The following is an 18,190-nucleotide window of genomic DNA, read 5'->3' as shown; positions in this document are numbered from 1 at the left end:
GTTTGGATTGTTTTGTTTTTTTATGGTATAAGTCGGTGAACGAGCAGACGGATCACCTGATGGTAAGTAATCGCCTCCGCCCCTGGATATTTGAAACACCAGAGGCGTTACAAGTGCGTTGCCGGCTTTTTGGGTGTTAGGAATTTAAGGGTTGTTGGGAATCGGGGATTGGGAAGACAGAGAAGGGGAGTAATTGGGTCTCCCATAACCTCACTCAGACAACGCAAGTGTTATATCATGTCGATTTTGCTTGTTTTACTATCCTCGTTAATTTTGAGTTTAAAACATTTTTAAGCTACACAAAACAATAAAAAGAGACTATCTTTACCTGCCTGCTTGTAGGTACTAAAATGACTCACGTTTCATGAATAAAGTGAATCACCCTAACCATTTCAAAAATGACCCTTAAACTTAAATTGCAATAAAACACAATTCAGCATACCAAAGTACAAACATCTGTTACCAATGTTGTTTGACATATAACAATGTCAGTAACAAAATTACACCTATTAAACGCCTACACGTTAAAATAAGGCGAATCAAATACTCAGTCGAAATAACGCGGGTGTAAAAAGTCGAAAATAATTGAGGTACCTACAGGGCCTTTAAAAAAGGAGATCTAAAAGTGTACGCGACAAAAACTGTCGCCGCGATGAAGGTTCGACGACCCGAGCCAGATTTATTTGGGTGTGTTCTCTGTAGGGCTACCAAGAGATCCCCTTTTTTGAAAGGTCGAAATAGTTCGGTGATCAAAGGTGAAAGGTATGTCTCAAGGTTTGGCCCTGTTCAACGGAATTTGCCTGAAGAACTTTGATTTAATTGGGACTTAATTAATGAAGTTCGATTTAAATCACGTTCGGGATTGTTGTGATAACCTCAGGTCGGGGTGGGGTATGTGACTTAGTTCATTCATGTCTTTAAATAGGATTTATTTTATTAACGATGTCGTAGTTTGAATAAAATGAAAGGAATTACTACATAGTATAAAACAAAGTCGCGTTCTCAGTCTCTCTGTATGCTTAAATCTTTAAAACTACGCAACGGATTTTGATGCGGTTTTTTTAATAGATAGAATGATTCAAAGGGAAGGTTTTTATGTATAATACATGCATTATATATCACCATTGCACCCATGCGAATTTCGCTAGTTAAGAATAAAACTCACCTTCACATTTGTGTCTACTGAATATTGAAGTAAAATAAAAACAATATAAAAGTTTAGTTTTCTATAAAATAAGGTAAGCTAGGAGTTTATTTTCATGCGCCCTTTCACCTCTAAAGATTAAATCAGTCAGGACAAAAAAGACAAAGTCTCTCCCGTAATGTTGGCCACCCTACCCGACGTTCGACGCTTGCGCAGATCCGAACGTACCCTCGGATTTCTGCAGATTCGAATTTCAAATTTTCAGTCAGTGTTCGATCGCACGGGAGCGTGAAATTTTTTAACTTTTATTTTTTTAAGCAACCTATCATAAAGTCACTTGGATATACTTTTATCGTTCTAATGTTCATAAAGTTTAGGTTTAAATCTTGTACGAGGATTTGTATGAAATCCCAAAAGTTATTAAACAATTTTAAGCATTTAGCTACCTGACAAAAAATATTGTTAAGCCGTTTTACAATATCGGTGTTTGTATTTCTTTGGACGCATTAAGTCTAAATCATAACGAGGCTAAATGCTACATCTTGATCTTTTAATCCTTAAATATCAAAGAATATTCTGCAAATATCCTAATATTGGGATTATAACCAAGACTGTTACCAAGGCCTATGTTCAGTAGTATTCCTATCCTATTTAATATAATTTATGTTTAACACTGCCGTAGGAGACTTTAATGATTACTTAAACTATTCCTTAGTAACGATAACAATTGCTAAGGACTTGGTTAAATAACCATTTAATGACTGAAACGACGGATAGTATATTATTATCCTATCTAACACCTAGGGCTGTCTTCCCTTACTACAATCACTAGACCACGAAAGCAGCTATGTACTTAGAAGGTGCACACAAAAGGCTTTGCATTGAGCTATCAGCCCTAATTTGCGTAATGCTATTCTTGTCATTGCAATCCTGTCCGTTCGTAGTATTTCGTATGTTCTCTTTTCTTGGAACACCCTGTTTTTGTTTTATTTATGATATTATGTTACTATGTTGTGTGTATATGTTTCGAGAATTCGCAAAATGGTAACAGTTATAATGATTTTATGATAATGTCTGTGATAACAAATACAGTTGCAGTATTCTTTTATATTAATTATTATGTTTTTCAACTTACGTAACTATTTGAAAGACGAGATATTTTTTAACAGTGTGTCTCACGATTTTTTTTTTTATATTGCTACTTTAAAACTTTTTTTTTTATGGATTAAGGGGCAAACGCGACGAAACACCTGATGGTAAGCGATTAGCGTCGCCTATTAATGGTTGTCCAAACCAAGTCAACACTAAATTAGAGCAAATCGCAATGTGCATTTGCCAAATGTTTAATAGCCAAAATTTTAAAAAGGAATATGCTCTTTTCTCGAAGGTTTAAACGATATGCCACTACAATGTCACATTATATTTATATTATTTTATAATAACAATTTCTCATTGTAAAACTATGAACGAGTCATTCCGACAAATATGTCGTACCAAAATCATTCAACAACATTAATCGTGTCGCACCATTAAGCATTATTAAGCTTCAACATCCGCTAATAAAATATGGTCGAATAGTCGTAAGCAGAACTGCATAGTAACGGGTATCGAGAATTATTTACGAGATTAACTGTCATATAAGATAAATTAATATAATATGTAAGCATGTGTGGTCTAGCGGTGTCCGAGTCAAATCGATATTTGATTAGTCGATAATCGAACACTAATTATAGTATCGATAATCGAAATTTTAATTTTAATTAGATTTTGTGTAGTGTCGCGTGTGTCAGTTAGGTGTTTATTATGATTTAGTTTTAAATTGTATTTATTTAAGTTAAATATTAATAAATATGATTATGATCTAATGTTTGCGTACATATCTATCATGTGTTATTTTTCTGTAGGATAAGTAAGTCTCGGAATACTTAACCAAAAAATTTGCATTTTAAAATTGAACTCAAGAGATAATTTGATCAACGAATCACTTTCTTTGATCAATAGGTATTTTGATTAAGAAAGAAAATATAAAGTAAGTAATCAAATACGAATTTGTTTTGTTATTAGAAAATCAGACATTATTATTACTGTTAGTATCTAAATATAAAATTAATCACCAAAAACCCAGACACAACAAAATCTGCAATAACAACAAAAAAATCTTCTGTTTACCTAGCACAACAAAAAAATCGGAATTTTCGATAATATAAGCTCGAAGATTGCAATATTTCGGCAAGTTGCTATTTTAAAATATTATTGACTCCGTAAAAGTTCAGTATGTAATATTTTTTTAATTAATGGACGTTTATCTCGGGGCCAGTCGCAATAAATCTGAAGGGGCGTGCGTTTGTAGTGAACGCAGGCGTTATGGAGCTCTTTCTAATTAAACTCAAAGCGGGTTCGGGTTTGGACTGAGTGATGAGATCCAGCGGATAGGAGGCTTCGAAGGTTTACTTAAAACTTAAATTATAGAAAAATATACCACTTCACCTTTGAAAACCTCCGGATTGACAATAGATTTGCTCTACACAAAAGGGTCTTGTCAGAATCTCCAATATTAAATTATTTTTCTGATTCTATTAAAACAAAGTACCTATTAAAATGAAACTTATTGGGCACAATATTTTTTTATATTTTTTACAAGGTTACATACACATCACACCTAGACCAGAAAAAAACAATTTGTGGATTACACGCAGAGATGCTTTGTGCGGGAATGGAACCCGATACACGTTGCGCACCAGCCGGTTGCTCAGTCACCACACCAACCTTGCACTCAAATATAATTATATTGAGAATTGTAAAATAAAAAAGAATAATAAAGATTAAATCAAAAATAGGACTCGAAATCTTGATTTTTAGTGAGATTGACTTTAACTACAGCCATGGCCATGAGGCATTTATTAATATATCTAGACTAGACTAGACTAGACATCTTTCCTCGCGACCGCTCATAACTTAATACGAATCTAAAAATACAATGTGATTTTTAAGATAAAATCAACTCAATCTACAGATTTGATTTGCAATATGTAGTTGATACTAGTATTATGATTTAGCTAATTAGTTTGATATTTATTATTATTAACTAACACACGTTACCTCCCATGAAAACAAAATTATAATTCACACGAAATAAATCTCGTATCTCGTTTATAATAAGTCACCGTTTTATTAATTCTAATATAATTATATATTTCGCATACATATTTGGTATGACAAATATGGCATTTATTTAATTTATTGTTTTATTCTGATTTATTATATGAGCCGGAATTATGTGAGTTTATGGATTATAATAAAGTTTAATAAGATTGCAACTTTAATGAGTACGTCAAGGGCCCGTTTTACCATGACTAAATTCAAATTCTTTATTTGCATTTGGTTTATTTGCACCATTTCAGTTTCTGTTAACCTAACTTATACATATTTTATGTAGAAAATACGTCAAAATAATACGAGAGAAGTCATTGGATGATTTTAAGCCATTTAAAATAATCTTAAACAAGGTATTGCTTAGTAATAGACTTTTTTTAGGGGATAATCATCCAATGACTTCTTCCGCCTTAGGCAACGCGAGAGGGAGTATCAGACACTTACTGACTAAAAACCACCCCGTTCCTACTCCAAAATCGAAAACCCAACTCCAAAACATTATGAACCGATACAAAATCAGAATGCTAACATTATCAATATTTCAATATCCATACATATACAGTATTTTAACGTCCATGAATCTTAAGCGGTTCCTATCTATGTTTTAACAATGGTGAAGTCATGGCGTAGAATTCCCATAGACAAGTGCACAGCATACTATAACGGTAGAGTAAGCAATTCAGTGATTTACAGAGCTGGAACTTACAACGTGGCGCTCTGGGTGGGTGTCACACCGTTGTGTAAGGATTGTGGAAAAAATAATTTTATTTTGATGTGAAATATCATGGGTCTGAAATTCCTTGATATTTGAAAATTAGTCACACTTTAGTAAAGGAAGACTACACGTTCTGAATTTTGATCTAATGCTGAGTTTTTTTTAGGCCGGTAAACGAGCAGATGGATAACATGATGGTAAGCAATTGACGTTCCATCAGGTTACTACTCCCATGGGAGCCAGACGTGAAGTTATGCATGTATGGTTTATTATCCTCAATCCTATAGTAACGATCTTGACAGGATATTATTATATCAGAATTGTCTTGTTTGACGGTCATTCTTATTACTAATTGCTAATTTCAGATTGCAACAACTAAAATGATAAATCTCATCAAAATATATCAGCATTATTGACTTCTAGATTTCTAGAAATTTCAGTAACTACGTATTGTAGAAAGTTCTTGAACGATTCGGTGTAACAGTTACCCCGGGACCTACCAGTATAAATATTATCCAAACGCACCGTCGCGAGTGAGATACCGAACATGTTTTATTGTCTTTACTGTAATATAACAGCATAAAACGTAATACAACATTGATACACAAATATAATATAACTAACTGTTCTTTACAATAAATGATTTCGTACCATTTCCTTTGAAATAAGATTTCCTAGTTGGTAAAGGAATAAGTGCGCTATCGAGTACGATCTCAATTAGATCTTTGAGTCGGTGTTAAATGTAATTAAGCTTTTCAATCATCATAATCTTACTTACCGCCGTACTCAGTGTGATTAAATGGTTACTTAACCTAGCAATTGGTTTCGGAACAAAATCGTTACTAAGGAACAGTTTGAGTAATCATTAAATGTCTCTGTTTGCATAGTTACTCCCGTTTTCTGAATAACTCGCTAATCGAGGTACTTATTGGTATTACAAGTCCAATGATATTATAATTACAATTCAATACATATCAAATATATATATTTTTACTTAGATCTTAGACCAATAAACTGGCATAACTGACAAACAATTTAAACTATTTTAAGAGCCACGTGTAAGTACAAAAAGACAAGAATACAACAACTACACATTAAAAAATAAAAAAATTATCTTAATTTATTACAAAGCTCGCTATCACATACATATCGACACCAGCAATTTATACTGCGCTAACTCAAAAAGCGTACTTTACAGTAGAGGCGTTTAAAGGTAAAAACGTGATAACTTTTACATTAATTAAGATACTTTTTTGAAATTTGGTATGCTTAATATTTAATTTATTCATTGTAATATCTCATATTTATATTTCCTTAATTATTTCTATTTTTTGATTTAGCGCAAGTTAGCCGTATATAAACGTAATTCATCAAAAAAAATTTACATCTTATACACGTCTAACTTATGTTAGCGTAGTGTAGTACGGGAGGTCGTAGTGCATGATCAATCATCTGATGCATATTTCAATATTTTATAAAGAACATGTACTTACTTACAAAAAGAATAGTCAACATACCATTAATAAACTAATTAATACGTTAACACATAAGTATTTACTATGTAAAAGTCGCTAAGTCGTTCATTTTACAAACGAACAAGTATACACACGAACGCACTAAACTACGCTAACTATGAGTTAGCGCAGTGTTGCACGAACTTTGACCAAAGTGATCCGCGCGCACACTCCGCTAATAATAGTTGGCGTAATATAAATCGAGGGATTTCAAAAAGTACCTTTACTTAGCGTTTTATAAGATTTGTAACTTTCTTATTTTTGCATATTTCTTCTCAATTTTTTTATGACGTATGTAAACACACATTTTAAGCAACTTGGCATAAAAAAAGTTTTTTCCAAATTTCGAGTTAGCGCAGTATAAATTGCTGGTGTCGATATAGCACATTAGAAGCCTATCTCTACGTATTTAAAACACGACTAAAACTACTTAAATACAGCTATAAAATTATTTAATGTGCAACTTAACCCAAATTTGCAGTTACTCACAAGTTTTATTGCCTTTTAATGCATCATTAGAACGCATCAAAGGCGCCTTTAAGAAGCTAAAATCAAAAATCCCGATTTCGGTACGACAAAATTACTAATTAAAAGACATTCTTTTAATGTTTATTTCTTTAATTAATTAATATCTGTGATAGATTACGATCTGATGTGATAGAGACATTATTAAAATGATGTTTAGTACATTTTTTCACAAGGTCCATTTCCTTGATGGAATTGGAACTGGAATTCAAAATGGCGGATGTATTGCTGATGTTTGCGTCGTGAGAATTGTTGAGAGGAAATAAATTATGTGTTTGAATGATGTGTGATAAAATTATGATCAATCGTATTCGGTCTAGTTTAGTTATATGATATAATTTCATTAACATCCTGCCTGTCCGTAACGAGCACGGTGCGTAAGTACACGTTATTTCAATTAGACACTTGATAAGCATGCAAATTTTTATTTAATAAAAACTATGAAAAGAGTTCACTAGTTTTTATATCTAATTAGCTTCTACTATCGGTTTTGCACGCGGTCCCGTCGAAAAATCGTCGGTGTCCTATGTGTTATTTTAGACTATAATTTATAATCTACACTAGTTCCAAATTTAATCCCGATCTCTTCACCAATTTTAAGGTGATTGAGTTACAAACATACACACGAATATTCGAATTTATAATATAATAGAAGTATGTATCGAAAAATGTTCCCACATTACATTGTGTAGGTACAATTGTCAGCTTCCTTTGAATTAGCAAACGGATAGGAAATGCCGATGGACCATAGTTGAATTAACAGTTATTTTCCTGGTAAAAGAATCTCATTTATCACCGTAATAGTTGCATAATATTTAAGCTCGATTTCCTAATTTATATAAATGCTAGCGTCAATGAAACTAATAGCATCAAGTAAAATGCGTAACCATTTATAAAGGTTCAAACAGAAATCTATCGCCAGTCCAGCGAACACAGGAAATTTATTACATTATTTTATTAGCTAAATAGGTCAAATTCAACAGTACAACTATAAACAAAGATCGCGATAGGTGCAGTTTGAAACGGCGCAACGTATGCGCATTGATACAAAATTATTGCATTTCCACCGTTGAAGATATGGGAAAATTACCCAATGCAACTTTAAATAATTACTGCTTAACGGTATAAATTGAAACAGGAATGTTCGCAGCTATCCGAATGGTTTTCCGCGACACTAAATATCTATCGTCATACATGTCACCTTATGTTACGCTGTGAGAGACGGATTACGTAAATGTTCAATTGATGTATAGTTTATTACGAAGTTTATCTAATTAATCGTTAAAGTTTACTGTTTTCCTCCATTTAGGTATCAATAAAGATGAATGAAATATGTTTACAAATCACCTTTACAATACTACTAAAATATCGACGGTCCCTACGTATATAAAGACATGTCTAAAATGTCATTTTTTTTTTAATTGCTTATAGGCTTTAGATTTTCCATGTGCATATACCTATCTAAGTTTTTTTTTTAAATATAATATACTAAACCTAATTTACAAACCGTATAAAAGAACAAGTATTATACTTACAACGAAAAAATGTCGTAGATGCGGATATGTATACATATCGTCTTGTACGATGATTGAAAATACGCGCCACTCGACGCGTACGCGATCTAGTGAGACTTGACGTCATTTACGGTAGTTCCCCTATGAAAACGAGTCGATGCGTGTTCGCGTGGTGAAATAATTTTTGTTTTGATAGAATTTAGATTTAGTGGTGTGTTTTTTAGTTATTAATATTCATAATATACCTGCAATAGTATTGAAAAACATGAACAACAGTAGATCAAAGCTATTGGTGGATATTGCTAACTCCAGAAGTAATGTTTTATGCGTTTCTGAAGCACAAGATTTAATTAATTATATCGATGAAGTCAATGAAGGTACGTAGTCACTCAAATAAGTATACATCAACTGCTTATTAATATACAAAACTGCTAGTAATGTTTATATAATTTTTCTAACCTAGCGCAATACGATATCAGTGTAAAAGCGGTCATATCAGACATGTCCGCTTATACTATGATGTAGCCAATAAGACATCTTTAGTTCATTAATAATTAGAATAAGTTACATGCTTCTTTAAAATAAATGATTTCCTAGTAATTATTAGGACAAAATAGTTTTTATTGTTATCGAAGTAGGTACATGAAGTCATGTCCTACATGTTTGTTTATACGTGTAACTTTTTAATTTATTTATGGATTTGTTGTCATTTACTTTTACTATTGCTTATTAAGCATTAATTCTTTTTCTTTTTAGAAACACGAGTATGTACCGAAAAAGATATTTCAATGGATTTAGAGGGTCGGCCATTAGAAATTACCAGCGGTCGGCCTTTCGAAGTTTGTACGCACGAAAAACAAGCTGCCGAAACTCATAGTGATGGAGCACAGGACCATACATCAGCTAATTTACTATCGCAAAGTGATTTAAATTATATTATTGATACGGTAGGTGACATTTCGAATGATGGAATTGAAAATTTCTATCTTAGTACACCCACATTTAGTGAAAATGACACACCACAACCAATACCTGAAAATAATATTAATGAAGAATTTTTGGTTTCAACTCCAATGCCAAGTCCATGCAACATAACCTTTGGGGACACTGTGAATGAATGTAACAATTTAATAGAAAGTAGTGTTATCCTCTCTGATGCAACCTTAAGATCAAGTCCGTTAGGGTCAAGCGAAATGTCTGGTTCATCAACCCCGCATCAACGAAAGAAAAAGCGTCAGTTTGTGAAAAAAGCTATAACAAAGAACAGAATTACTAACAAATTGAACTGGCTAGATGAAAAAAGGAAGGTTCTTGTCAATTCAGGCAAAGCTCATACATCTCGATCCGGGAAACATCAAATGGCTAAACAAATAAAGGGTCCATGTCCAGCTTACTGTCGATTAAAATGTTTTGAAAAGTTTGATATGGTAGCTCGCCAAAATATTTTCAAAACCTTTTGGAATCTAGGTGACCATTCTCAGCAGTGGTCTTTTATTGCGTCACATGTGAAAGAAATACGAAAAAAACAATGGACACAGGATTCCAAGAGGTTAAATGTTTATAAGTTTTTTTGCCGCTTTCTTCTGATGTTGGCCACAAACAGAAGATTATGGTATGCAAAACCATGTTTAAAAATACGTTTTCTATAAGTAACACTTTTATACAATCTGCCATCGACAAACATGATAAAAATACGGGTATTTGTACCAAAGACATGAGAGGCTTTCATTCAAATCATCCAATTATTTTAAATACTGCAATGAAAGAAAATGTAATTAAACATGTTCAAAGTTTTGCTCCTATAGAAAGTCATTACACGCGCAAAGACTCAAATAAACAGTATTTAGATAGTGAATTGACTTTTAAAAAAATGTACAAGTTGTATACTGAATGGTGTAAAGAGCAGAATATAACTGAAAATATAGCTTCTTCTGTAAGACAATACAAAGATATAATAAATAAAGAACTAAATATAGCATTCCACGTTCCTAAAAAAGACCAGTGTGATCTGTGTCATGCAATGAAAAACAGCACCTCACCTACCAATGATGACAAACTGAAGCATAAGTCACACTTGGATAACAAAAAACTTGCCAGGGAACTGAAAAACATTGATAAAATTGAAGCTCAATCGAATACTTCTGATATTTGCACAGCGATGTTTGACTTTCAAAAAATTAATAATACTCCACATGGCGAAATCAGTGTGCTGTATTATAAAAGAAAATTATCAGTATATAATTTTACAGTTTTTGATGCTGGGTTAAAGGAAGCCACGTGTTATATGTGGGATGAAACTGTTGCGAAACGTGGCGCCAATGAAGTGGCTAGCTGTTTATTTTCTTTCATTAACAACAAGGTTAATGCTGGTGTCAAAGATTTTAGATTCTGGTCAGACAACTGTGCTGGTCAGAATCGCAATCGCATTGTTTTTTTATGTACTTGTATGTAAGCAATAAATTTAAGGTAGATGTGTGCCATCGATTCTTGGAAAAGGGCCATACTCAAAATGAGGCCGACAGCGTTCACGCATTAATTGAACGAACATCAAAAAATAAACTTATTTACATACCAGATGAATGGTACACACTGGTTCGCTGGGCGAAACAGAATAGTCCATCTTATACAGTCGTGGAAGTGAATCAAGACTTAGTTTTGGATTTCAAAGCATGGCTACATACTAAAAACTGGATAAAAGATACAAATACAGAGAAAATTTCTTGGAATAAGATAAGAGAAGTAAAAGTCTTAGGGGATAATCCAGACATTATAGAATTTAAGTATGATTTTTTTGAAGATAATTATAGAAAACTGAACTGTAGTAATAATTTGAAATTGACTAGAGGGAGGAAAAAGAAGGAGCAGGAAGTAATACTAGAGAAAGTTTACAATAATCCTATACCTATTCCTGAATTAAAATACAAAGACTTGATTAGTTTATGCGATACAATGATTATCCCAAAAAAATATCATGACTTCTATGAAAAGATTAAGCATAGTAAGGATGAACAGGGTAATGACGAAGAAGACTGATTAATGATTAATATTTTTTCTATAATAATGTTATTTTTATAATTTAAGTCAGAGAACGTTTATAATAATTATTAGGTATAGTAAAACGATGAATCAGTCTGAATAAAGCTGTGATTTTAGAGAGAGGGTTAATTATCAATCTTAGACAACTGTGATTTTTGATGTTTAGTTCCTACTTTAATGAGACTACAAGTACCTATTGTTTAGATCCTTAGAAGGTTGTGTTACTTAACAATAAATAATTTTCGATTATAATGTTTGTTTAATTATTAAAACACAATCCTGGTAATTTTATATAAGGACATGACTTTGTTTACATTACAAGAAGTATAATCTTACCCTGAATAAATAAAACCGCGTATAAAGCGATATGTCTTCAGTTATGTACTTTTTTTGTTCAAGGGTGGCGAATTTAGCATGTTTAACAAATCCGTTACAATTCAATAACATAATTCTACGTTTTCAGAAATATTTTTATTTAAATTTAATTTTACACACTATTTTTTTCTTTCCTGCGTATAAAAAGGTATCTTAGACATGTCTGACATACTTTTATTCTAATATCAGCGTAGAAACGGTCATCTATCAGTTTTTCTAAGAAAATATAAAAGAAGAAAATATTTATATATACCATAATAAAGTTCCTAAAGCTAATAAAACATAACATAATTTGTTTTTTCATACTTATAAATGGAATTATTTGTAGAGCGATTTGAAGATAGATTACGCTCTCCTGAAAACCTCGGTTTTCGACATGTCTTTATTTACGTAGGGACCGTCGATATAACCCTGTGTCGTACACTATCAAAGGCTTTTAAAAAGTCTACGCAAGCCATTCGGAACTGGTTGTAATAATGACATTTAGAATTCAGTAAATCTAAGACAGGGATAAAATATGCAGCCACGTATCTCAAATAAGACGATAGCAGCTATACGAGCGTACACGAAATGCAATGAAGAACCTATCATTAAAAATATATGTATTCCGTCGCATTCACAGTGTAAATTATTTGTCCTTTCAAAATGGGTAAAAGAACCCATCAGCAATTCAAAAGGGCTCATAAAAGTTACCAAGTGGATGCACCACCGACTCGCATCAGCTCGTGATCTTTGCTAAAACAATGGGCGATTACGTACTGTTGTATAGGCATCTTAGCGTCGCTGGGGTTGGCCCAAGACAGAGGAGTTACACTGGGAGCGATATTGGGACCAATGTGAAAATTTCATTTTAAAATGTAATGGTATTTCTCAAATTGTTGTATTAGTCATGTACTAAATTGATAGAACTTGAAAATAATAAAATAAACTCACAGATACAACCAGATAATGACTACAGAGCAAACGTTTCTAAGAGATCGATAACAGTTTATATACCATCAACAAAGTCTTTAAACGTTTAACTGAACGAATAAATAACATAACAGTTCTATACAGCCCATTACTCCGTACTTTCACCACGATTTCCATAAAACACTGGTCTGTTACTACAAAATACAAGTCTTTGGACATAAAAATCTAATTATGTAAAGTACTTCACTTTTATATATCCAGACCTATTCACCTAACCCAGTTACCTTTACGAAGACGCTAAAAGCTTTTCATTTGAATAGAAACCTCTTGGGCACGATTTCAATAAATTTGTTAAAGCAAAATGAAGCTATAAGGTGATGCTGGTCAACGGTAGTTGTATCATTGAGTCGTTTGTACTTTATGCGATGATTTCCTCGAGACTTTCATTCCGGTTCATTTTGTTCTAAGATGGGAGCTACAGAAAGTATTTAGATTACGGCAGCATTAATAGTTTACGTGTGTTTAAGACATATCAAAGTTTTAAAGACAGAGCCGGAAAGTAAAATAAAAGGTGTGCTATAATTGTTTGATAATAAACTAACTACATACCTATATACCTAATTATAATTATATCTATAAGGTTAAATGTAAAAAACTTACCTCTATCACCAACAGTAGCTTTCAGATTCCCGACAACAGTTCCAACTCTGACATCCTCCTTCACACGAAAATTGTACCGAGGCTTATCGAACAGCGCCGAACCCACACCAGCAGGCAACACAGTCACATGGACCACAGCATTTTGAGGAGCAGTCAATCCACCACCATCAGTTGCTGACACTTCAAGGTCGAATTTCAAATTGGCTTGTACCAAAGCTGGTTTTGTGACCAAAATTTCTCCACTACTCCTATCTATTCTAAAGACATCATTCTCATTCCCGTTCACAATTCTGTATGTAATGGCACCAAATCTTCCCGAGTCGGAGTCCGTTGCGGATACAGCTATAATCGGCTCGGTGGAGATCCGTCCCTCTTTCAGGGACACGTTGTAATCCTTAACTGTGAATGCAGGAACATTGTCGTTTATATCGATGAGTTGTATCTTCACCATAGCGGTCGTCGACAGGCCTCCTGCGAATAAATAATTGGTATTGATTGTTCGTATTGTTTGTAATTCTATGTCTAATTGGCAGGTGGTTGATTTATGCGTTTGTCAGCATGTTTAGCGGTGTTGTGATTGTGAATATATTTTTCTTGAGCTAGTTTTAAAGGGATATTGTCTCTTAGTAGGACCTCGGGCTAAATAAAAAGTTTCGTAACTAGTAAAATTGTAATTGTCATTTTAAATGTAATTAGAATTCTATAATTGCTGAATAAGATGTGCATGTTACTTTGATACAACGGGTTATAAACAGTGTGATTTACAACAAAAATAAATAATTAGTAGCACATCCAATAAAACCCATTTCAAAGCAACAAATTAAACATTACCCAATCCAGAAACCAAACACAGTCGTCACAGCATTAAAAACTGGAAAAAGTTTTCGAAAATTCCGTTTCAAAAGACAAAGTAGCCGCTCGGGCTAACGAAATAAAAACACCAAGTGATAGTTGCACTGTTTCTCTCCCCATAAATCAGGAACTTGACTTTGCGACCGTGGACAGACATTGGGTGGATTTATTTCGGGCCCGCCAATGTGATGGGCCTTCGAATTCGCGGCAAATCGGGGATATTTTAAAGATCTTCGCCGTACCCTTGACAACGGACCGTGGTGATGTAATGTAAAAGTATCGTGACAATTTAATTATTGGAATAAATCAGCCCTTTTTCAATCCTGTGTTTGTTAAGAATGGATTTTATTGGGTAAATAACATTATGTAATTTATGTAAAGCTGTTGGAATTCTACTGATATTCTGGATAAATTAACTTAGGATAATTAGTAAACAGTCATGCTTTTAAGATATTAAAAGCACTCGAAATACTTAATGTTATTACGTTAGTAATTAAAAATTAATTCCTTACATATATTTAGAATTCTTTGGAACTAAAATAAATGCTGAAATAGCTTTTAACGATTATTGCTCGTAATGAAAATATAAAATCATGTAAAGTGTACATAGGGATTATAATCTCGGTGAAATTAACATAAAATTCGATTAAATACGACCGCATTATAATCTGCAGTGAGACAATTTACCTGTGCACTGCGGAATATTGCGTAGAGCTAATTATTTGAAAATTAATAAAGGTCTGCATAGCGAATGTTGTTAGCCCACTTTACGTAAATTAACAGAGAGCATTATTGTACTAATATATGAGGAAATTCTTAAGGAATTTGCGAAATAAGTAGCATTGTCTAGATATGATATGAAAAATAGCATCACACAAAAATCAACTTTATTAATAACATAATGTATTCAAACACGTTGAAAATTGTAGATCATATTCTATTAAACACAGGTTATCTCAAAATCGTTCACGGTACTCATAGGTTAATCTACTCATAATATCCTGTTGCATACTCCCCAGAATAGTTTGCAAGACGGTAAGGCTCGCAATATAATTAAAATTATTAGTTCACTTAATCAAACCATTAATATTTTACATTACATTTTGGAATGTACCAGTTAATTAATGGGCGAGGCATTACCTCCAAGTTTAATTCCAACAAAATGTATATATTTTCTTTATACAAAATTAATCAAGCTGCTAAATTTATTCATTGATTTATTGTAGTTTGCAAGGCTTAAGGAAAAAATTAAGATATTTTATTCTGGTATCTTTAACTTAATGGTTAAATGTGAGGATGCTGATGGATTTAAAAAGTGGTAATGATAAAAATAGCACAAATTGGAGGGGGGGAAGAAAAATAATTAGTATTTTAATACTCTTATAACTTTAAGAGAAAAATATAATTAGTATTTTTCTCTTATGACATTTTCTTTCCCGAAGGGGTAGGCAGAGGTGCACATTATGCCACGTAATGCCACTGTATAATGTACATCCACTTTTCACTATTTATGTTGTAAGTCCGTAAGTATTGCTATTATTGCACCCACTCGGATAACGAGGCAGTCAAAAATAAATCAAGAATTACTAATATATAACAGCATCACCTTAAAACACGATCATATAAAAGAAAAGATGACAAGAATCTACAAAATAAATAACTTGAAATAGACATACCTCTATCAGTAGCGATGACAGGGAACTCAAAGTCGCTGTGTGCTTCATAGTCCAAGGGCGCTGATACACACAGATCACCAGAATCTGGTTTGACGGAGAACTGAGGCTTTGCGAAGCTGTCTCCGAGGGTGTAGTTGACTATGGCGTTGACACCGCAGTCAGGATCTATGGCTGACATCTGGAAAAAAGAAAGTTATGGTTAGTTTAGTATGATGAACATCATAATTAGTAGTTAGTAAAATAGGGATACATATGGAGAAGAACATAAAGAACATAGAATAATAATAACTAGACGCTTGGCAAGGTGACTGGACAACTGTTTGCCGTGAAATGTGTCGCGGGTTCGATTTCCGAAAGAAACATTTTGTGTGATCCATAGATTATTATTATGTGCCTGGTTTGGGTGTCATGTGTATGTGAAATTGTATGTTTGTAAATGCACCTACGACATAAGGGAAAAGCCTAGTGTGGGGCAATGTTTTTAAATAAATATATAATATTTTTGTAACACTGTAGAGAAGGGAAAGCTTAAGTTCAATTTTGTGCAAATTATTATCATGACAAAAATAATTTATGATTTTTACCACCAAATCGCCAACCAGTTCCTATTAAAATGATCAAATAAATCTTAAACCAGACCTAACACTGCATTAAGAATTCCAAACAAAATAGTGATTGCAAAAATATGTAACTCATACAACAGCAATCATTCATGGACAGTGGCAGCTGACCACTGCGTCGCCTACTAACACAAGATGGTGTAGGCGATATTTCGCAATTAAAATACTACTATATGCCTTGCAGATCTTATGTAATCAATTCCCTTTCATTTCTCTAGTGTTAGGAAGGTAAGTTTTAATCATCAACTGTCATTGGTGTTGTTTATTAACAACGTTTAGTTTATGATTCATAGTCACCAATTTTTCATAATTGTGAGAAAATGCTTTATAATCTTCAAAGAGTTTAACGTCTTACTGGTAAAATAAGCATAGCATAAAATGCCTCTCTGGTAACCAAAAACTATGATCAAAATACGATACAAATGAATCACTACTCTAATATCCCTAATTTAAAATTCATTTTCAATCACAAACAAATTTACACAAACAATTGCCAAATGAAACTACTGTTTCAGTTACTATAGGACAAACACCAAAAACTGATCACTATCTTATCTGAGACCACCAGAATCCTTCATCAGTGGCATTCATTGGCTTGTAACCTTAGAAGGGAGCTTAGAACAGGAACCTTAGCTGTCATGTAAGTCGTAACAAAGGATCGCTACTAGGACTAATTGCCAACTACAGGCAAAGGCTGAGATAGCCATCGTAATTAATTAAAGGTATTTAATTCGATGAATTGATCAAGGTTCTGTGAGGTCTCACAGCAATAGGAAGTGGCTGGACATTGTATCGTGGGACACCGTTATATTCTAATGTTCAGTTGCTTATGGAATCGGAATTCTAAGATATTGCGTCGAGGAAGTAGATGTTTGGGATGGTTTTGTACTTACTGTTGCTATTGCTTAGTGTTTTAATATACGTAGTCATTATTTTATCCATTTAAAATTTTGTGTCTCATTAGAGACTTAAATCTTAAGAATAAAATCTTGTGTTTTCACAATATTAATTACATTACCAGCTAAAGTAGTTGAATTGTCACACATAAGAGAAGATAAATGTCAATTTGAACACATACCGTGTTCGAGGAAGTGTAAGATAAATTAAATTAAACACATTATTTAAAGTAGACGTCGATAAATAATGAATATGTCTGCTTATTTATACTCGAGCCTTTCACACCTTCGTTTTCTTACATGTCCCGAATAATGAGATCAGGTTGCGGACACGACAACTGATCTTAAACGTATTTAAGAAGAAATAAACACCTTCTCGGTTTAAGAAAAAGAAAACCACATACGAACGCAAAATTGACCTTTTCGAGAGCTCATTATAAAAATAAACAGTCTAAATACGAACGATGATAAATGAGGATTGGACGTATGGGAAATAAATGGAGTAGCTTCACAGACGGTAGTCGCACAATGAAGGATCCCGAAAAATTCAATAGCGTAACGTAACAAGCGACAAATTGCCCCTGTAGGTGTTAAGTGG

At 33.1% G+C, this 18,190-nt stretch overlaps 1 protein-coding gene across 1 annotated transcript in view; it reads right to left on the bottom strand.

Moving 5' to 3' along the window:
• Positions 1 to 18,190, bottom strand: part of LOC118265230 (protein dachsous) — a 304,778-nt gene that overhangs the window by 20,994 nt on the left and 265,594 nt on the right. The window contains exons 3-4 of the mRNA XM_035578031.2: positions 16,077 to 16,254; positions 13,549 to 14,019 (exon numbers count right to left, since the gene is read on the bottom strand). Of these exons, the coding sequence (XP_035433924.2) occupies positions 13,549 to 14,019; positions 16,077 to 16,254 (649 nt within the window). The remainder of the gene's footprint in view (positions 1 to 13,548; positions 14,020 to 16,076; positions 16,255 to 18,190) is intronic.

This window comes from Spodoptera frugiperda, chromosome 28, assembly GCF_023101765.2.
Source record: "Spodoptera frugiperda isolate SF20-4 chromosome 28, AGI-APGP_CSIRO_Sfru_2.0, whole genome shotgun sequence".
NCBI lineage: Eukaryota > Metazoa > Arthropoda > Insecta > Lepidoptera > Noctuidae > Spodoptera > Spodoptera frugiperda.
Note: the sequence above shows the minus strand (reverse complement) of the source record. Positions and strands in the feature narration are given on the sequence as shown.